The sequence below is a fragment of the Augochlora pura genome, chromosome 4 (genome assembly GCF_028453695.1).
Source record: "Augochlora pura isolate Apur16 chromosome 4, APUR_v2.2.1, whole genome shotgun sequence".
NCBI lineage: Eukaryota > Metazoa > Arthropoda > Insecta > Hymenoptera > Halictidae > Augochlora > Augochlora pura.
Genome location: NC_135775.1, coordinates 16,175,418 through 16,193,033, shown reverse-complemented (window position 1 = coordinate 16,193,033; position 17,616 = coordinate 16,175,418). Strand labels below are relative to the sequence as shown.

Here is a 17,616-nt window from a genome sequence, read left to right as displayed (position 1 = left end):
TGAAATATTATTTTATTTATTTATCTATATCCTTTATATTATAAAACTGAATTAGTTTTTCGCCATGAAAAAGAGTTTGTAGTTTTTTATTTTATTTGTATGTAACAGAAATACGTTCAACTAAATGTTAATAGTTAACTTTAAAATTGTTCATTAAAGCAAATTCTGCTGTAAATATTATTCATTGCCAATTAACCAGATGACATCGATTCTGAGTCATCATATTATATGTATATAGTGTGTCGAGAGTAGCTAAGGCATATCAGTATTAATTGTAATTCTTACAATCTTTATTATTTTTTTTTTTTAAGGTTGAAATAACAATTCAATATAGTATCTTTATGAACAAAATGGTGTAGAAAATCAAGCCCAAATTATTTTCTTAACGTTTTGTACATGAGCGGTATTTTATGTAATACGTAAACTGATATATCATCAGTCGCTTTAACATTTTATGAACATTCCCGTGAACTTTTAACCTTTTAAAAAACAGACTTTCGTTCCACAGTCCACTCTCGTACCGACCGGGGATACGTCATACCTACACTTTTTCCTGGACATACTCATTAAGAAAAAAGTACCAGTGATGTTGATAGGTGCAGCTGGTTCGGGGAAAAGCGTAATCGTTGCTGAGAAATTGGGCTCCCTTCCCGATGATTACAGCATTGCTAACGTGCCTCTTAATTACTACACCACTTCTGGTAATTGTTGCTTCCTTTACTTTGATGTTAGCTTCTTCTAAAATAAACATGCAATCAAATCTTTCGATTTGATTTACTATGTTTTCGATTATATTATTCATAGTTCTGTTTATATTTTCTTTTTCCTTTGTACTATAATTCATTTTAAACAAATACTTCATAATGTAAGGAGCATTATTAATTTTTCTTAACTCATTACTAGACTGCTGACTTTTATGCATCTATGGCAAAAATGACAAGCTGAAATATAAAATTCTGCGATATAAATTGTATTTATAGCAATACTAACATTTGTAGATTTATATCTATAGTTTTTCATTAGCAACTTTTTGTATCTATTCGTATATGGTGAATATGTATATACTGTTAAAATGTGAAAGCAATTTTCATGTTTACGGTAAATATTAATTATTATAGTCGATCAGAAAATAATTGAATACAATTTATTTAAGAAATGTTACAAAGAAGCATGGAAAAATATTTGGAGAAAAAGACTGGCAGAAATTATGGACCACCGGGTATGAAAAAGCTAATATACTTTATCGACGACATGAACATGCCAGAGGTCGATACTTATGGCACCGTCCAGCCTCATACCCTTATTCGGCAACACATTGATTACACTCACTGGTATACACAAAATGTTTTCTTCTCGTTCATTTTACTAGTTCGCTATGAAATTAGCATAAACTATACCAAACTATTATTTATCCACAAATTATAATAAATTATTATATTACTATTAAACTATATTAAATTCATATTTTACTGGTAAATTATAAGTTATTATCTTATTCGTAAATTATATTAAATGACTAAACTATACTAAATCACTTAATTATTTCAAAACTTAAGGTACGACAGACTGAAACTATCTTTAAAGGAAATTCACAATACGCAGTATGTGTCCTGTATGAATCCCACGGCTGGTAGTTTCACGATAAATCCTCGTCTGCAGAGACACTTCGCAGTTTTCGCAGTCAGGTGAATTCCATATACGAAAAATAATTATACTTACAATTTTGCTTTGGTTATGCATAACACAATTTATATACCATCCTTATTATACTAGATATATACATATACTATAGACATACGATTGAGAAATTACAGAAACTTTTTTATAGACGGAATAGTCTAAGAATTAATAATTAATTAATTAGCCTATATGTTTACACAAACCTTTTTTTATTCTGTTGTAGACAATAGCAACAACAACAGTAAAAATAATAAGCTGTGTATATTAATACTTGCAGCTTTCCATCTGAAGATAACTTAATAAGGATCTATAGTCAGATATTGGAACAGCATATAACAAATCCTTTCAATAAATTCAACCCGTCCTTGGCAAATAATACAGAACCTTTAATGTCGGCAGCGTTATTTTGTCACAATAAAATATCAAGCACATTTTTGCCGACCGCAGTTAAATTCCATTATGTATTCAATCTACGAGACCTTTCAAACATATTTCAAGTAAGACTTTATGATCAATATTTAATAACAATATAACAGTAGCATTGCTTATGTCTTTTTTTTCATTCGTTAAGTAGTGGTTTCTTTGTATGTGTTTACATTTTTATTTCCATAAAATAGTCGGTCATGACCAGGCAGTGGATTTTGCGCATTTGTTAAAATGTTTAAATCAAATACAAAACAGTAAAATAAAAGTACGAATTATGATATATAAAATTGTAAAATATTATTCAGAAATATTAATTATATATAATAATAATGCTAATGCATTATTTTCAACTCGACAAAGTAATTCAAGAATGAATGAAATGTCTGCGTAGCTTCGACATCTCGCGAATAATGCAGGCAATTTTTTTTTTTGTATAAAAAGTCCTCAGTCTAGTCGCGACGCTATGAAAACTGTTATCACTAAAACTTTAACGTAATCATTTTTAAGGGCATACTTTTCGCTAACGGTGAGGCAGTGCCTTCGTTCAGCAATTTAATACGCTTGTATGTTCACGAAGCAACAAGAGTGTACTCCGATAAATTAGTAAATGCTGATGACAAGAACACGTTTCAAGAATTATTGAAAGGCTCTCTTCGTAAATTCATATCCGTAAGTCTTCCGATCGATAGAACATTAAAACGTTGTACATATATACTAACAGAAAAGAAACAAAAGCTTTGCGATCACTACTTTCAAATGATCAATAAACGAAAATAATTGTACAAGAAGTTAATTCATACATTCATACTAAAATTACGGATACAATTAATTCAATAATATGCGGGTTGTGACAATAACTTCTATGTTCGCCTAAAATATTTAAATTATTTGAAATAATATAAAATAATGTTAGGTGAACAGTTTTTACGTGGGCGAATTAATAGAGGAAACTTTAAGGTCATCATTATCTTTTAAATAGAACAATAAAGAAGATATTCAAACTGGATATAATTATTGTCCCAGCCTGTACGTACAGGATGTCTCATTTTCTTTCGAACAAATGCTAAAATATAAAGTCCAACAAATGCTTTATTAAAAAATGATAAGAAAAATGATAATTAGGAATATTTATGTCTATATGTTAACTTCATTTCCGCTACAAAAAAAATCAATGATGTAGTAAACATACTTTGCATAGGTAAATGCAGGTGAGAGAAATATCACTAACATTATTTCTATGTTAGACAAACATCAGTCCATTGTTATTTCGTATTTTTCTCATAATTGTTTCAATAAAACATGGTTAATCTAGGTTTAAATGACATTTTTTTTCTTGTTAACATTTTATATCTTTACATTAATTTTAATTTCAGGAACTGGATGAAACTACTATCTTCACTGAGCCAATAATATTTTGTCATTTCGCTGAAGGAATAGGTGAGCCGAAGTATATGCCAATAAAAGATTGGCCACAGCTAACAAAACTATTAGACGAGGCTTTACATAATTACAATGATCTGGTAAATATAACAGTTGTAATTACGACTCAATATTCCAACGCAATAGCACTGTTGTATGATTTTCAAATTATTTAAACTATTTAAGAAGGGAATACATAAAAATCAGTGGTATATTAATTATTAATTTAGATCATAAAGATTCTTAAGGAAAACTTAATTAATTAAATTAGTCGGATGCAAAGCTTTGCTGTCAGATTTCTTTGGTTTCTATATTTAAATAGGTAGCGGCGATGAATTTAATATTATTCGAAGACGCTATGTATCAAGTATGTCAAATAAATCGCATTTTGGAGTCACCAAGAGGAAATGCACTTTTGGTAGGAGTTGGTGGAAGCGGCAAACAGTCTCTTTCCAGTCTTGCGTCTTTCATCTCAACGTTAGAGGTACTTTAATTTAATTAAGCATAATATTCTAAAGCTGCTAGCTATCTCAGGTCATACACTCCCCTTCAAAAGTATTAGGATTTTCTTACATGCATATATATGTAATTATAATTATAACATATGTATGTAATTATATATTGTTATACATTTCGAAAACGTATCGTGAAGAATGGACTTGTTTTCCTGAAAAAATGCAGTAAATAGTTAAACTAATTACATAAGTAATAAACAATTCTAACTTAAAGTATACTCCTGACAATACGATGCAATACTACTTAATACTAAACATAAAACAGTACCTAAACTGGACAAAAAATTACAATTTATACTAAATCAACAGTTATCCTAATACTTTTGGTTCCTTTCAAATGAATATTTTAGAAAACGTAAAACAACTTTAATACGTTGCGTGACTTATCGATCACACGTAGGTGACATTAATTTTTATATTTTTAACTGAAATTCATCTTTACTGTAATGTATTGAACAAAGACTTCAACTAATATTTTCTACAAATTTCAAATTTATAATTTATAATTTATAATTAAACGACTGTAATAATGTAAACATTTTAGCATGTCAAATGCATGTCAATTGATAAATATATTCATTTCGATGTTGATTCACGTGTCATGCAAAACGTGCACTTTAAATGTATGCAAGAATTTTAGTAAAATACCATATATCACAGTTATCGATTTGCATTTTTATGAATGTTTATCAAATATGCAAATTTTGTATATAAATTGAAGAATATTCATGGCAATAGTTATTTCAGATTTATTTCCTACATTTATAAGTTACTACTACACATAAAACACATGTTGTCTGTAAAATATGGAATGTCGTTGTTCAAAATGGTATAATGACGTAAAAGTTAACTTGCAAAGTTTCACAAATTAAACATCAGTATCGTAGTGCGCCACGTTTAATTAACGTCTGTTTGTATGCAGGTGTTCCAAATGCAATTAAAAACGGGATATTCGATGAACGACATGCGAACTGATTTAGCAGGATTGTACTTGAGAGCTGGATTAAAATCGATTGGAATCACTTTCTTAATGACCGATTCGCACGTTGCCGATGAAAGATTCTTGGTTCTGATAAATGACATGTTGGCCTTTGGTGAAATTTCCGAATTATTCGCAGACGATGAAGTCGATAATATCGTGAATGGCGTAAGAAATGAGGTAACGCGGAATCTTTATAAAGATACAAACGTCCGGATTCCTTTTTCAATAAATATTATCGATCCTATGACAACACTTATTTCTATCTTTATCTCCAGCTTTCTATTTTCTCGTATTGTTCTTGTTCTTGTACGGTGGATATTTTTTAAAAATGTTGACATTTAGTTAACGATTTAGGTGAAGCAAACCGGCATGTTGGACACCAACGAGAATTGCTGGAAATTTTTCATCGATCGTGTTCGAATCCGATTAAAATGTGTACTATGTTTTTCACCCGTTGGATCAACTTTACGGAACAGAGCCAGACAGTTTCCAGCAATCGTGAACAATACATCGATCAATTGGGTCCAAAGTTGGCCACTGGAAGCTCTGAAATCGGTTTCAGCTAGATTCCTAGAAGTAAGAATATCTTTTCAGATATAATAGCGTAAGTAAATGTAGAATTTTATATCCTTGACATTCAAGGTATACTAAACGATCGAATCGATTGTCCCTTGAAATGAAGAAACGATCTAACAAAATTGAGCTAATAAAATTCAGACTTCCGTATTTAAACTGTTCACATTCTCGTGATTGACATGAGCACTTGTTCCTTTAAAATTAATTTTATAAATAAACATTCTATACGATTAGATTTTCAGTGATCATATATTTTATTATCCTGTAATTTATTATATTTTTATTCATTATTTCTTGTGATTCCAGACTACGGATTTTGTGCATTTATATACAATACAAAAAATATTTAAAGAATATAAAACTACTATGGCGTTACTTTTTACACCAATAACATAATAAAAGAAAACAGGAAATGTTTATGTATCTTCTATATTCTACAATTAATACAGACAGTTTTTATTTTATAATTTGTATTTATTAATAATGATAATAATAATAGATAAGATAACATGATCGCGTTTGTTGATTTATAATTTGATTATATTACTATAGTAGCATATTATTCTCCTGTTCCATTGAATTCTTAACATATTATTCGAATTCCGTTCCCATATTATTTAAAGTAACAATTCATGTGCTGGATTTCCTGTATGTTAATATTGCTCCTCGACACTCAATTCATTATGCGAACCGGAAGACGCTCTGCATTCTGTAACGATCCAAACTTACAAAGTGATTCGCTTCCTCAATTACATTTTTTACATGACAGTATCATGAAATAATTTCTCATTTAATTTCTTCCAACAGCAGATTAAGATTAAAATTTAATCAAACAGATCATTTCATCGTTGATTCAATCGACGTTTCCCGATTACAGGGATTAGAAGAACTTCCAAAAGAGTATAAAAATTCAGCGTCACAGTTTATGTCGTTCGTGCATACCAGCGTCAACGATATCTCCACGCTGTATCTGCAAAATGAGAGAAGATACAATTATACTACACCGAAATCCTTCCTGGAACAAATTGCTTTGTACACGAAATTACTTATAGAGCGAACGTACGATCTGAAAGCGATGATAGAACGATTAAAAAGTGGTCTGGACAAGCTGGAATCCTGTGCTAGTCAGGTATAAATAAATTTTCCAAACTAACCGCATACAATTACACATCTACTCTTTCAACCTAGCCACTAAGTCTGAATTACATCATCCGAACGTCGGCATTCGTACCATTGCCATAATTTCGATTACAACGTAGATTCAATGCATTTATAATAAAAAGAATATTTTAAATACAATACGGTAACAATGTTAGAAGAATTTAAAATTAATTAATTTAAGAATATAAAATTCATTAATTTAGGCATTTTTTGGGACAACTTGTACATTTATTTGCTTATCTGCGTATTTGTTGTCACGTTAAAACCACATCTTTTTTCTTGCAATTAGATAAGTCATCTTCTACATTGTACATCTTAAAAATAAATATCTCCCTTGTCTTTTTATTTTTAAATTTTTAGTTTTCGAAAAATTTTTATAGACATTGTCAAGTAAGCTAGCCTTTGACGTATCTCAGCAAAATGCGAGTCGTATGGTTGAATTTCAAAGAACTTGTTTACTTAGTACATCATATGTATAAGGTGCATAACAAAGATTACACAATTTGACAAATTATTGTGTGGTAAAATTAGTTTCTGTTCGATTGACAGGTAGGCGATTTAAGAGTTGTGCTAGCAGTCCAGGAAGTAGAATTGAAGAAGAAAAATGAAATCGCGGACAAGATTCTTACCGAAGTCCGATTCGAAAATACTAAAGCTGAAGCTGAAAAAGCCATTGGTACGGATTCAGTTTTTTACTTGCGATACCAATTGGTACCGCCACTTTTCCAATTAATAATAAACATTCATTGAAACAGTATCAGTGAAATGAAATATCGTTTGTATGTAGTGTCCGAGGAGGAAGCAAAAATCGCAGAAATAAAAGAAGTTGTGGCGGAAAGGCAGAAACGTTGTGACGAAGATTTAGCAAAAGCGGAACCAGCTGTTCGGCAAGCTGAAGCTGCCCTCGATACTCTGAATAAGGTGAACAAATTTTTAACTAACACAGTTTATGTATTTTTATCAATAACTAGATTGCGAATCTTTATGTAAATTCCCTTAATTAAAACAGTTCATTTATACGTTTCCAAAAGATCCGCAGTCTAATAACAATAATGTTATTAGACAATATTTGATTTATACTTACTTTATTTAATATTAAAAATTTTTGGTATAGAATATGTTATAAAATAAATAATAAAACTTAGAGACAAAATTATTTAAATTTAAATAAGTATTGAGGACCAATTTAAATTTATTTAAAAAATTGCAACTCATTTTTTTATCTATTGCATTACGACAATATTTCGTTAATCTCGAAAATAACACAGATAAATAGAACATAATTTTTTCTGCATAAAAATAATTATAAACATTTAATTAGATGTGAGTTGTAAATCAGCTTTATTAGCATCTAGTGTTTGTAAAAATTAATTGAATTCATATATTGAAATTAATTATAATATTTATTCACGAAGATAAATATTTCGACATCGAAAATTATGCAAAGAAATATTCGACCACATAAATTTTCAATTCATTTAACGAAGAAGTAAAGAATTATTTGTTTTAAATTCACAATAGTTGATACAATCTATGTCAATAAAGTTTTCAGTATGTATATAAGTTATTGTATATAATATATAACTAGTCCCTTTAACATTAAAAACAAATTCAAGTCCTTTATTCTATATATAATTTATAATATATTATAATTATTATATAATTTTTATTCTATATATATATAATTATGTTTCGAATTAATGTGTATTCTCGTTTCGCATTGCGAGTTTGCATAAGATGCGCAAAACACAGCGTTCCCACTTGGTTAAAGTAATGGGAACTTTATAGAACAATCTAACTGAATTGAAATCCTTTGGGACACCGCCGGACACGGTAGCAATGGTGGCGCAAGCTGTACTCGTCTTGTTCGCTCCCAGGGGACAGATCCCTAAGGATAGAAGTTGGAAAGCGTGTAAAGCAATGATGGGAAGCGTTGACACGTTTCTCTCGCAGCTTCGAAATTATGACAAGGAGAACATTCATGCCGAAGTTGTCAAAGCCATTCAACCTTACATCAATAATAAAGGTAAGGCGAATAGATTCATATTCTTTTGGATTGTATGCATTTATGACAAAAAAGGGTATTTATAATTTTAAAGAGAAAAAAGAAGAATTCAATTCCACTCCGCCTGTTATTATTATTTATTTTAAAAAAAGAGTAGTAGTAGGTAATTTTTATTTCGCATAAAAATCTACAGACATGTGATTAATAAATAGATCGCTGATCGTTATACATAGTAATCATTGTCTTGATTGATTGTAAAACGTAGAAACCAAACACAACTTCTTTTCTTTAATAATTTTCATGAGGGATAAGGCAACAAGATTTTTGGATTCGTTCCGTTTCTTTATCATTTTAAATTACTCATTGTTGCCATAAATGCATAAAATCCACAGTCAATTTATAATACTTATGATATGCTACCGTAATTGAGAGTTTATAATTATATATTAATTATATATTAATTTATTTACGCTATAAGACAATTCGTTTGAACTACGATGTCAGAACTTTATGTTTCATTGTAACGAATTTTACATATATGTACATCTATCATAAACGAGGTATAGTATAGTATTTATACATCTAAATTTTTTATCCTCATTTTTAGGTACTAATTATTTTACAATTAATTTATTTACAATAAATATTAATTATAATAGTAACTAGAATAATATATGCACATTCGCCATTTCTTAAAAATATTTAAGTGATAAATGAATCATGATATATTAACAGCTAAGAATAATATTCACGGTTAACAAAAAATAAACTTGAACATATAAACTTACTGAGACATTTAAAATTAAGATAAAGAAATAGCTACTCTAGAATTGTGAATAATCTATTTAATTAAATTTTTCTAGAATTCGATCCAGAGATTATTTATTCAAAATCCCAAGCAGCCGCTGGTCTCTGCAGTTGGGTTAGAAATATTATGGTTTTTCATTACATCAATGAAACTGTGAAACCGTTAAGGGCTGCGCTTGCACAAGCTAATTCTGAGCTTAAATCTGCGATGGACCATCTGAACTCTTTACGAGCACGACTGGCGGTATATTATTATACATACTTACAAGATTATCCATTTATTGCGTCAAAAGATCAAATTCGAAAATTAATTGAAATTTCAAAAATATTAGCGCCACAATTCAAAGATTTTAAATCTTTTCGAATCACTAGTTCAAAAATAAATTTTTAAAAAAATTAAATTCTTGCCGAAGAATGTTTTATTTTGAAATTAAGAATTTTATCTTCGACAAGAAAATATTTTGTAATTATAGCTTATAATAATTCGACTCGATTAAATTGTTTCAATTGATTTTAGATGTTTATTGAGAATTTTGCCTTCTTCGCTGATTTTGATGAAATATGTTGTTAAGGTCATTAAAATCGAGGAGATAGGCAACCTTTTAAGTGTCTGACGCACGTTACCGTTAAATCGTCTGTAAATATAACGTGCTTACAAATAATTACGAAAAAGTCATAATTTTTCGAAATAATAGAACAATTCAGCACATCAATTACATTGTAGGAACTACAAAAAGTACTCGACGTTTTGGGAGAACGGATGAATACAGCTTTGCAAGAGAAACAGAAATGCCAGGATGAAGCGGATGCCACTGCCTTAACTATTGATCTTGCAAACAGATTGGTTAATGGATTAGCATCCGAAAAAATTCGTTGGACTGAAACCGTAGAAACGTTAGTAATTTTTTGTCATCTTCTAAACAACAATATACAGAGTTTTCAAAAAGTCATGGCAATAGCATAAAGCGAATGAGCGAAACTGGATGTTGTCCGCTTGTTGGCACGACCGCTTCACGCGAACCAAGCTCGCCTCTCATTGGACAATGTTTTTCGTTAATAACTCAAAAACAAAGCCACGGATTACATTTACGCTAAAGAAAAAGTTACTTCAAATGGTCTCAGGAATCCCACGACTCCCGATTTCGATTGACTTTTAAAACAGCCTGTATATACTAAATAAATTTTGGATTACATTTATTGTTAATAATTCGTTGTAAAATCCGAATAATAACTACAAGTTTAATTTTAACAAATAAAGCTATTAGATAACTGTAATTATTAAAATAAATTATAAATTATACAATATTTAAAGATTAATCAATTTGATATATTTAGGTTGACAAATTCAGGAGTGACTGTGCCGGGTGATATTCTCCTTGTGACAGCATTCCTTTCATATATGGGGTGTTTTACACGAAAGTACAGATATGACTTGATGTATGACAATTGGTTACCATTCTTGGAGAATTTAGATGTAAAGATACCAAGGACTCCAGACTTGGATATTTTAGGATTACTGTCCGACGATGCACAAATTGCCGAATGGAATAATCAAGGTGACTTAAAATGTTTACGAGAATGAAAGTATAGCGTTGCGACTAAGAAAAGGGTTAAATTCACATAATCTTGCTTATTTCCGGGATATACATGTATGCAATAAACGCATATGGTACAATTAATTATACTTTAAATACATACTTTAGACTTCTACAATGTAATTTTAATATTAAGGTTGTGTTATATAACTTCACAACCCCAAAATACTTTTAAATTATACAACTCATTAGAAATTGAGTTCTAAGGGAAGAAGATGATGTCGTATTCATTTTTTTTTTATACATTGTGTAGTTTTCGAAATTTCAAGACTCTTTTCCCTTTCTTTAAAGAAGAAGGTATATTTTTTCAAATCGTATTACGTTGTTGTAATTATAATTCGAAATTATGCGGTTCCTGCTTATATCGAGGATTTAACAAACATTAACTAGTTTTAATAAGCAGTAAATTTGAACATATAACGCGTTGTTTAAGGGCTTCCAACCGATAAGATGTCTTCTGAGAACGCAACGATTTTAATGAATTCCTCAAGATGGCCGCTTATGATAGATCCGCAGCTGCAAGGATTGAAATGGATCAAAAACCGTTATGGGGACGACTTGAAAGTGCTCAGATTAACTCAACACAATTACTTGAGTGTCATTGAGATCGCGATCGCAAATGGAGGAACCGTTCTCATTGAAAACATTATGGAAGGAATTGATCCTGTATTGGATCCTGTCATTAAACGAGATTTGATAAAGAAAGGAAGGTATATTGTTAATTAATGTTCTTAAATGAAAATAATTTATATAGACTAACAATATCAGATTTGTCATTCTCAAATTGTCAACAATTACTATTTAAGTAACATTTTATAATATTTTATGTAGATTTTATAATATTTTAAAAATTTTTTGGTGAATCATAACGTTGTATGTAATAAAATTTGTTTAATTCCCCTTATATTTCTTAAGGAATGGTTATCTACTATTGGAATAATAGATAACATTATTCCGTTCAATATTCTTTTTTAAAGGGCTATAAAAATTTGGGACAAAGAAATCGATTACGATCACAATTTCCGGCTGATTCTGCAGACGAAATTGGCCAATCCTCATTATAAACCCGAGATACAGGCACAGACTACGCTAATCAATTTCACCGTCACAAAGGACGGTTTGGAAGAGCAACTGTTAGGTGATGTCGTTAAAGCTGAGAGGCCCGATTTAGAATCCAAAAAGGCAGAACTGACCACGCAACAAAATACATTTAAAATTACGTTAAAAGTTTTGGAGGACGACCTTTTGCACAGGTATTGCTTGTTTGAAACATTCTATTCCATTTATCTGTTAGCATATCTTGCAAACACTTTTTTCTCAAGTTTCCTAATGATTTAATAATCTTTTTACTACCCGGCTAACGGAGACTGCTCAATTTCTGACAACTAATTGAAATTTTCACACGTTCCAGTAAGGTAAAAAAGTTCTATAGAAGAACTAAAAAAATATTCATAAATACTATAATTAACTCAAGAGCTATTCGCACTGTCTTATTTTATTCACAGTTCATTATAAATAATTAACTGTATTTCTCAATAAAAATGAAAACTTATACTATTACAACACTTTCTTCACAGATTATGGCTTTTCATCACTTTACCTTGACAGAAACAATGTTACTCTATGTTTGTATTTCCCCCTTTACTAGCTGCGACATTCCGACAGCTAGTATGAGGGAAAATATGTGGATACTTGTGGTGTGAGGATTATAGCTCAGTCATTTTATACTTCTAATCGATAAAATATCATTCTTCTTAAAGATTATCAACAGCAGGACCAAATATTTTAAGTGACGTCGACCTAGTAATAAACCTCGAAACGACAAAGAAAACTGCCGCAGAAATTCAAATAAAGGTTGCAGAAGCTAAAGTGACCTCTGTGAAAATAGATGAGGCTCGAGAAATTTACCGTATAGTGGCAACCAGAGCCAGCCTCTTATACTTCGTCTTAAATGATCTGAGCAAAATCAACATGCTGTATCAATTCTCCCTAAAAGCTTTCAGTGTCGTTTTTCAAAATGCCATTCGATTTGCTGAAGAAGCAGAAACGTTGCCGACTCGTGTCGTCAATTTGATCGACAGCATCACCTATTTGGTTTTCATTTACACGAGCAGAGGATTATTTGAAAATGACAAACTGACTTTCCTTTGTCATATGACAATTCAGGTAATATACATTAGCTAATGCACACTAATTTATTTACATTCTTATGACGGATTTCTGCTCATCGTCTCAGATTATAGCTGTGCGTTTTTACTATAAGCACGTTAACAGTCTGATAATCGTTGTATCATAAATGTTATCGTTAACAATTGTACAATTTATTTCACAATCTTTCTTACCGTTTATTTTTTTAAAAATGCACTTTTTTATACCAGAAATGTACTTTGTCAAATATTAAATTCATACCATGTATGAAATTTCATTTATTGACATTTTCATTTATTAATTATTTATTCTTTATTATTGCTTACATTTAGCAAAGAAAAAGATGCTGGCAAATAACGTTTGAACATTCTATAAATTATTATGTTATAAATTATAAATTAAGAACCCAGTATGGAAACTGACATCGTTTAAAAGTAATATATGGGATGAATTAATATTGTTGTAACTCCAGGAAATTCCTGAGGTCAATTAAAGAAACTGTTTTCTTAGCGAAAAAACAATCCGCGGTTTTATTTACAAGTTATAAATGAAACAATTTATGTCGGATCCGAAATAATAAGCAGTTTAACCGTAACAGACGTTTCAAAAATTTGTTAAAATTTTCATGCGATGAAAAAATTAAGTTTATCATACACATACAAGAATTTATAAAGATTAACAGCAAGTAACCTCATCGAAGTACCTAAATGATACTTTAATATAAATAACTCTGAATTCGATCAAAATTAAACGTAGAAATCAGTAATACAGAATGCTTGAATTGTAATGACATCGAAGCAACGTGATTCTATTGTGCTACAACATGATTAAAACATTTTCAGATTTTTATGCAATCTGAAGAAATAACGCAATCCGAGCTCGATTTTCTTCTACGATTTCCATACATGATCGATCTAATCAGTCCTGTAGATTTTCTGACAAATATTGGTTGGGGCGGTATCAAATATTTGAGCCAAATGGATGACTTTCGAAATTTAGAGAAAGACATTGAAGGTGCAGCGAAGAGATGGAAAAAATTCGCCGAATCAGAAACGCCGGAACGCGAGAATTTTCCTCAGGACTGGAAAAATAAAACTGCTCTGCAACGACTGTGCATTATGAGATGCCTCAGACTAGATCGAATGACTTACGCGCTCAGGTTTGTTTATTAACAATAATGCACAACGATATGTAGTTGGATTTTTAGTGAATCTTTTTAATGTTGTCCGTATCATATATATTATTATCTTTTTTATCTTCTTTTTTTATGAATTATTTAAAAGAATTTAACAGTTGTTCAAATTGTATATACATATCTCAATTGTTTAAATTAACTCTAATTATCTACAGTAGAGTAATTAATAGATTGCGGATTTTCTGCACTCGTGATAAAAATGGGTATTTAAAACGACAAACAGTTGTAAGATTAAAAATATTTGCAACAGTTGCAGACCATTGTTATTTTGCATAAAGATCCGCAGTCTAACGATTAATATGTTCATGAACGAAGACCGAACTAAAGATTTGTTGTAGGTGCTTCGTGGAGGAAAAACTGGGCTCAAAATTTGTAGAATCTAGATCTCCACCTTTCAACAAATCTTTTGAGGAAACGAGCTCAATTACACCTGTATTCTTTATTCTTTCACCAGGTGTCGATCCCCTGAAGGTAAATAATTTGACAAATATTACATACGTTATGGCATTTCAAAATCTTTTAAATATTTCTGAATAAATTGTGCTAAAACATTCTTTTGTCCATTAATAGAAGCATTTGAACATTTGTTGAATCAGGAATTAGCATATTAGAAAATATATTTCTGACGAAAAAAACGAAATCCAGCCAAATATGGTTAAACAAATATACATGGTGTTTCTAATAAATCGAACTTCTAAATTATTTCTGTTAGTATTGAAGCTAGAATAACTAACTAGAATGACGGAAATAATTTGGATGTTCTTCACTATTAATTATTAATTAATTAATTTATTTATTTATTGCTATTGCAGTTACACAACGGGTAATGATAATATTCGGACATCTTTTAAAACGCGATAACTTTTCTCAAATTGTACCAAATCACTAGAAGTTTTTGAAAATGTTAGATTGATGACTTTTTTCGTTTATGTTGTAATTTACGCAATTGTAATTTCTGTAAAATTCGGTTTATGTACGGGGTCTGTCGAAAAAGTATCCGAGCTCTATACACTTACACACTTCATTAACCCATAGAGTTTACTAATCCATACCAACCATGCGAATCTTTAGGATGTAGAAAAATTGGGAAAACAATTGGGTTTCACATTCGAGGGCAGAAATTTCCATAACGTTTCACTGGGTCAAGGACAAGAACCAGTAGCCGAGGAAGCGATGACTATTTCGGCGAACGAAGGACACTGGGTGATTCTGCAAAACGTTCATTTAGTGAAGAAATGGTTGCCTACGTTGGAAAAGAGAATGGAGCAATTAGCAGAAAATCCTCACGACGATTATCGATTGTTTATTAGTGCTGAACCTAGCCCAGATCCTCGGGAATCGCTGATACCACAGGTAATCTACCCACAAGTTTCAAAATAATGTGGAACATTCGCAAAATTACTATTTCAAGAAAAATATTCTGTTGAAATATATTTATATACAGTGATTTGCATAATTACAGACTCAAAGTAACTATTACATTGTTATTAATATCTAAATGAAAACTTAACAAAATATCATATTAATACTAATTATTATTTCTAATATGGAAATATACAAATACAATGTTTCGTTCAGTTTTGTTTAAATATCGCTAAATATATGAAAGTTACTTTGATAGTTTTACTATAATTATTCACACCTTGTATATTTTCGTTGAAAACAGTACATCCGCTTTTTTAATAATTGTTTAATACGTTAAGGGAATTCTTGAATCCGCTATAAAAATCACAAACGAACCACCTTCGGGAATCCAGGCAAACATCCACAAAGCATTGGACAATTTCAGTCAAGAAACTTTAGACTCCTGCAGCAAGGAAACCGAGTTCAAAACTATATTATTTGCTCTGTGTTATTATCATGCTGTGCTTGCTGAACGCAGAAAATTCGGTGCCCAGGGATGGAATAGGGTACCAATTTTTTGGATAATTTAATAATAACATATTAATTGTTAATGATACATCGGTCGCATGCGGATGACACTAATCTGTGACTGGTGTTAGAAATTCATTTTTATTATGATATATTTGAATAAATTTAATTTATTATTATTGTTCTTTATTAAGTATTAGTATTATAGAACATATGTGCAACACAATTTGTTTATTTATTATAAAATTTACGACTCAGAATGGAACCACATACTCTATATTTATTCTCTCCCTTTTCTAGTCTTATCCATTCAATGTTGGCGATTTGACAATCAGTGTATCGGTGTTGTTCAATTATTTAGAGAACAGTATCAAAGTGCCATGGGAAGATCTTCGTTATTTATTTGGTGAAATAATGTATGGCGGTCACATAACAGACGATTGGGACAGACGATTATGTAGGACCTATTTATTGGTGTACCTGAAACCGGAATTAGTCGAAGGTAATTAATAATCATTACGAAAATATGATGATGTTATTCCATTTAAAACAACGAAGTTGATCTTCGTATCTCCTCTACGAGTAACAATATTGCTCATCGTTTTACATCATTGTCGATGAGTAATTTAATTTACGTTCGTATTTTTTAGTTTATGTTTTTACGTTCGGAGCGCCGAACAAATATTAAAAAATATTTTATTTCCAATTGTTCTCATTATCAAAAAGGACTAAGAAACAAATTTGTTTTATATAACAAATAGTTATATAACGCAAATAATATCATGTAGCATTCGTTATTGTAAGCGGCAATATTTTAAACAAAGATTACTCGAAATTATTATTTTTCTTACACTTAGGTGAATTATACCTAGCTCCAGAGTTTTTAGTGCCGCCTAATAGTGATTACGCAGCATACCATCAATATGTAGATGATTTTATACCTAGTGAAAGCCCAGTTCTTTATGGTCTACACCCGAACGCCGAAATTGGTAATGGATCAACACCCCTTAGACCTTAATTCTCAAATATCAGCTCTAAAAAAATCCCACGATATTGAAACTATGAAATCAATGAAACCGAAACCAAAAAGTTAACATTTACCATAGCAAATATTAGTTAAATTATTCTATATTCTAAAAATCCGAGTAACTTACACTTTACCGACCGATCATTTGGCCGTAAACATTTCTGTTATATAGGGTAATTAAATCTACTGACATTTTTATATTTTCATA

At 30.4% G+C, this 17,616-nt stretch overlaps 1 protein-coding gene across 13 annotated transcripts in view; it reads left to right on the top strand.

The window, feature by feature from the left end:
• The window catches only part of LOC144469315 (dynein beta chain, ciliary-like), a 51,306-nt gene that overhangs the window by 30,572 nt on the left and 3,118 nt on the right, over positions 1-17,616 (top strand). For 9 of the 13 annotated variants that reach the window (XM_078179423.1, XM_078179432.1, XM_078179427.1 and 6 more), the window contains 25 exons: positions 509-701; positions 1,154-1,331; positions 1,557-1,685; positions 1,958-2,177; positions 2,614-2,775; positions 3,480-3,626; positions 3,848-4,009; positions 4,963-5,199; positions 5,377-5,598; positions 6,476-6,727; positions 7,309-7,435; positions 7,547-7,680; positions 8,548-8,785; positions 9,628-9,815; positions 10,296-10,465; positions 10,907-11,127; positions 11,600-11,876; positions 12,144-12,419; positions 12,927-13,332; positions 14,157-14,473; positions 14,848-14,980; positions 15,581-15,862; positions 16,213-16,419; positions 16,682-16,883; positions 17,239-17,370. In XM_078179423.1, the coding sequence (XP_078035549.1) occupies positions 509-701; positions 1,154-1,331; positions 1,557-1,685; positions 1,958-2,177; positions 2,614-2,775; positions 3,480-3,626; positions 3,848-4,009; positions 4,963-5,199; positions 5,377-5,598; positions 6,476-6,727; positions 7,309-7,435; positions 7,547-7,680; positions 8,548-8,785; positions 9,628-9,815; positions 10,296-10,465; positions 10,907-11,127; positions 11,600-11,876; positions 12,144-12,419; positions 12,927-13,332; positions 14,157-14,473; positions 14,848-14,980; positions 15,581-15,862; positions 16,213-16,419; positions 16,682-16,883; positions 17,239-17,370 (5,212 nt within the window). Of the gene's footprint in view, positions 1-508; positions 702-1,153; positions 1,332-1,556; positions 1,686-1,957; positions 2,178-2,613; positions 2,776-3,479; positions 3,627-3,847; positions 4,010-4,962; positions 5,200-5,376; positions 5,599-6,475; positions 6,728-7,308; positions 7,436-7,546; positions 7,681-8,547; positions 8,786-9,627; positions 9,816-10,295; positions 10,466-10,906; positions 11,128-11,599; positions 11,877-12,143; positions 12,420-12,926; positions 13,333-14,156; positions 14,474-14,847; positions 14,981-15,580; positions 15,863-16,212; positions 16,420-16,681; positions 16,884-17,238; positions 17,371-17,616 lie in introns of those variants that run through there. The other 4 variants (XM_078179430.1, XM_078179426.1, XM_078179435.1 and 1 more) reach the window with 4 other exon arrangements.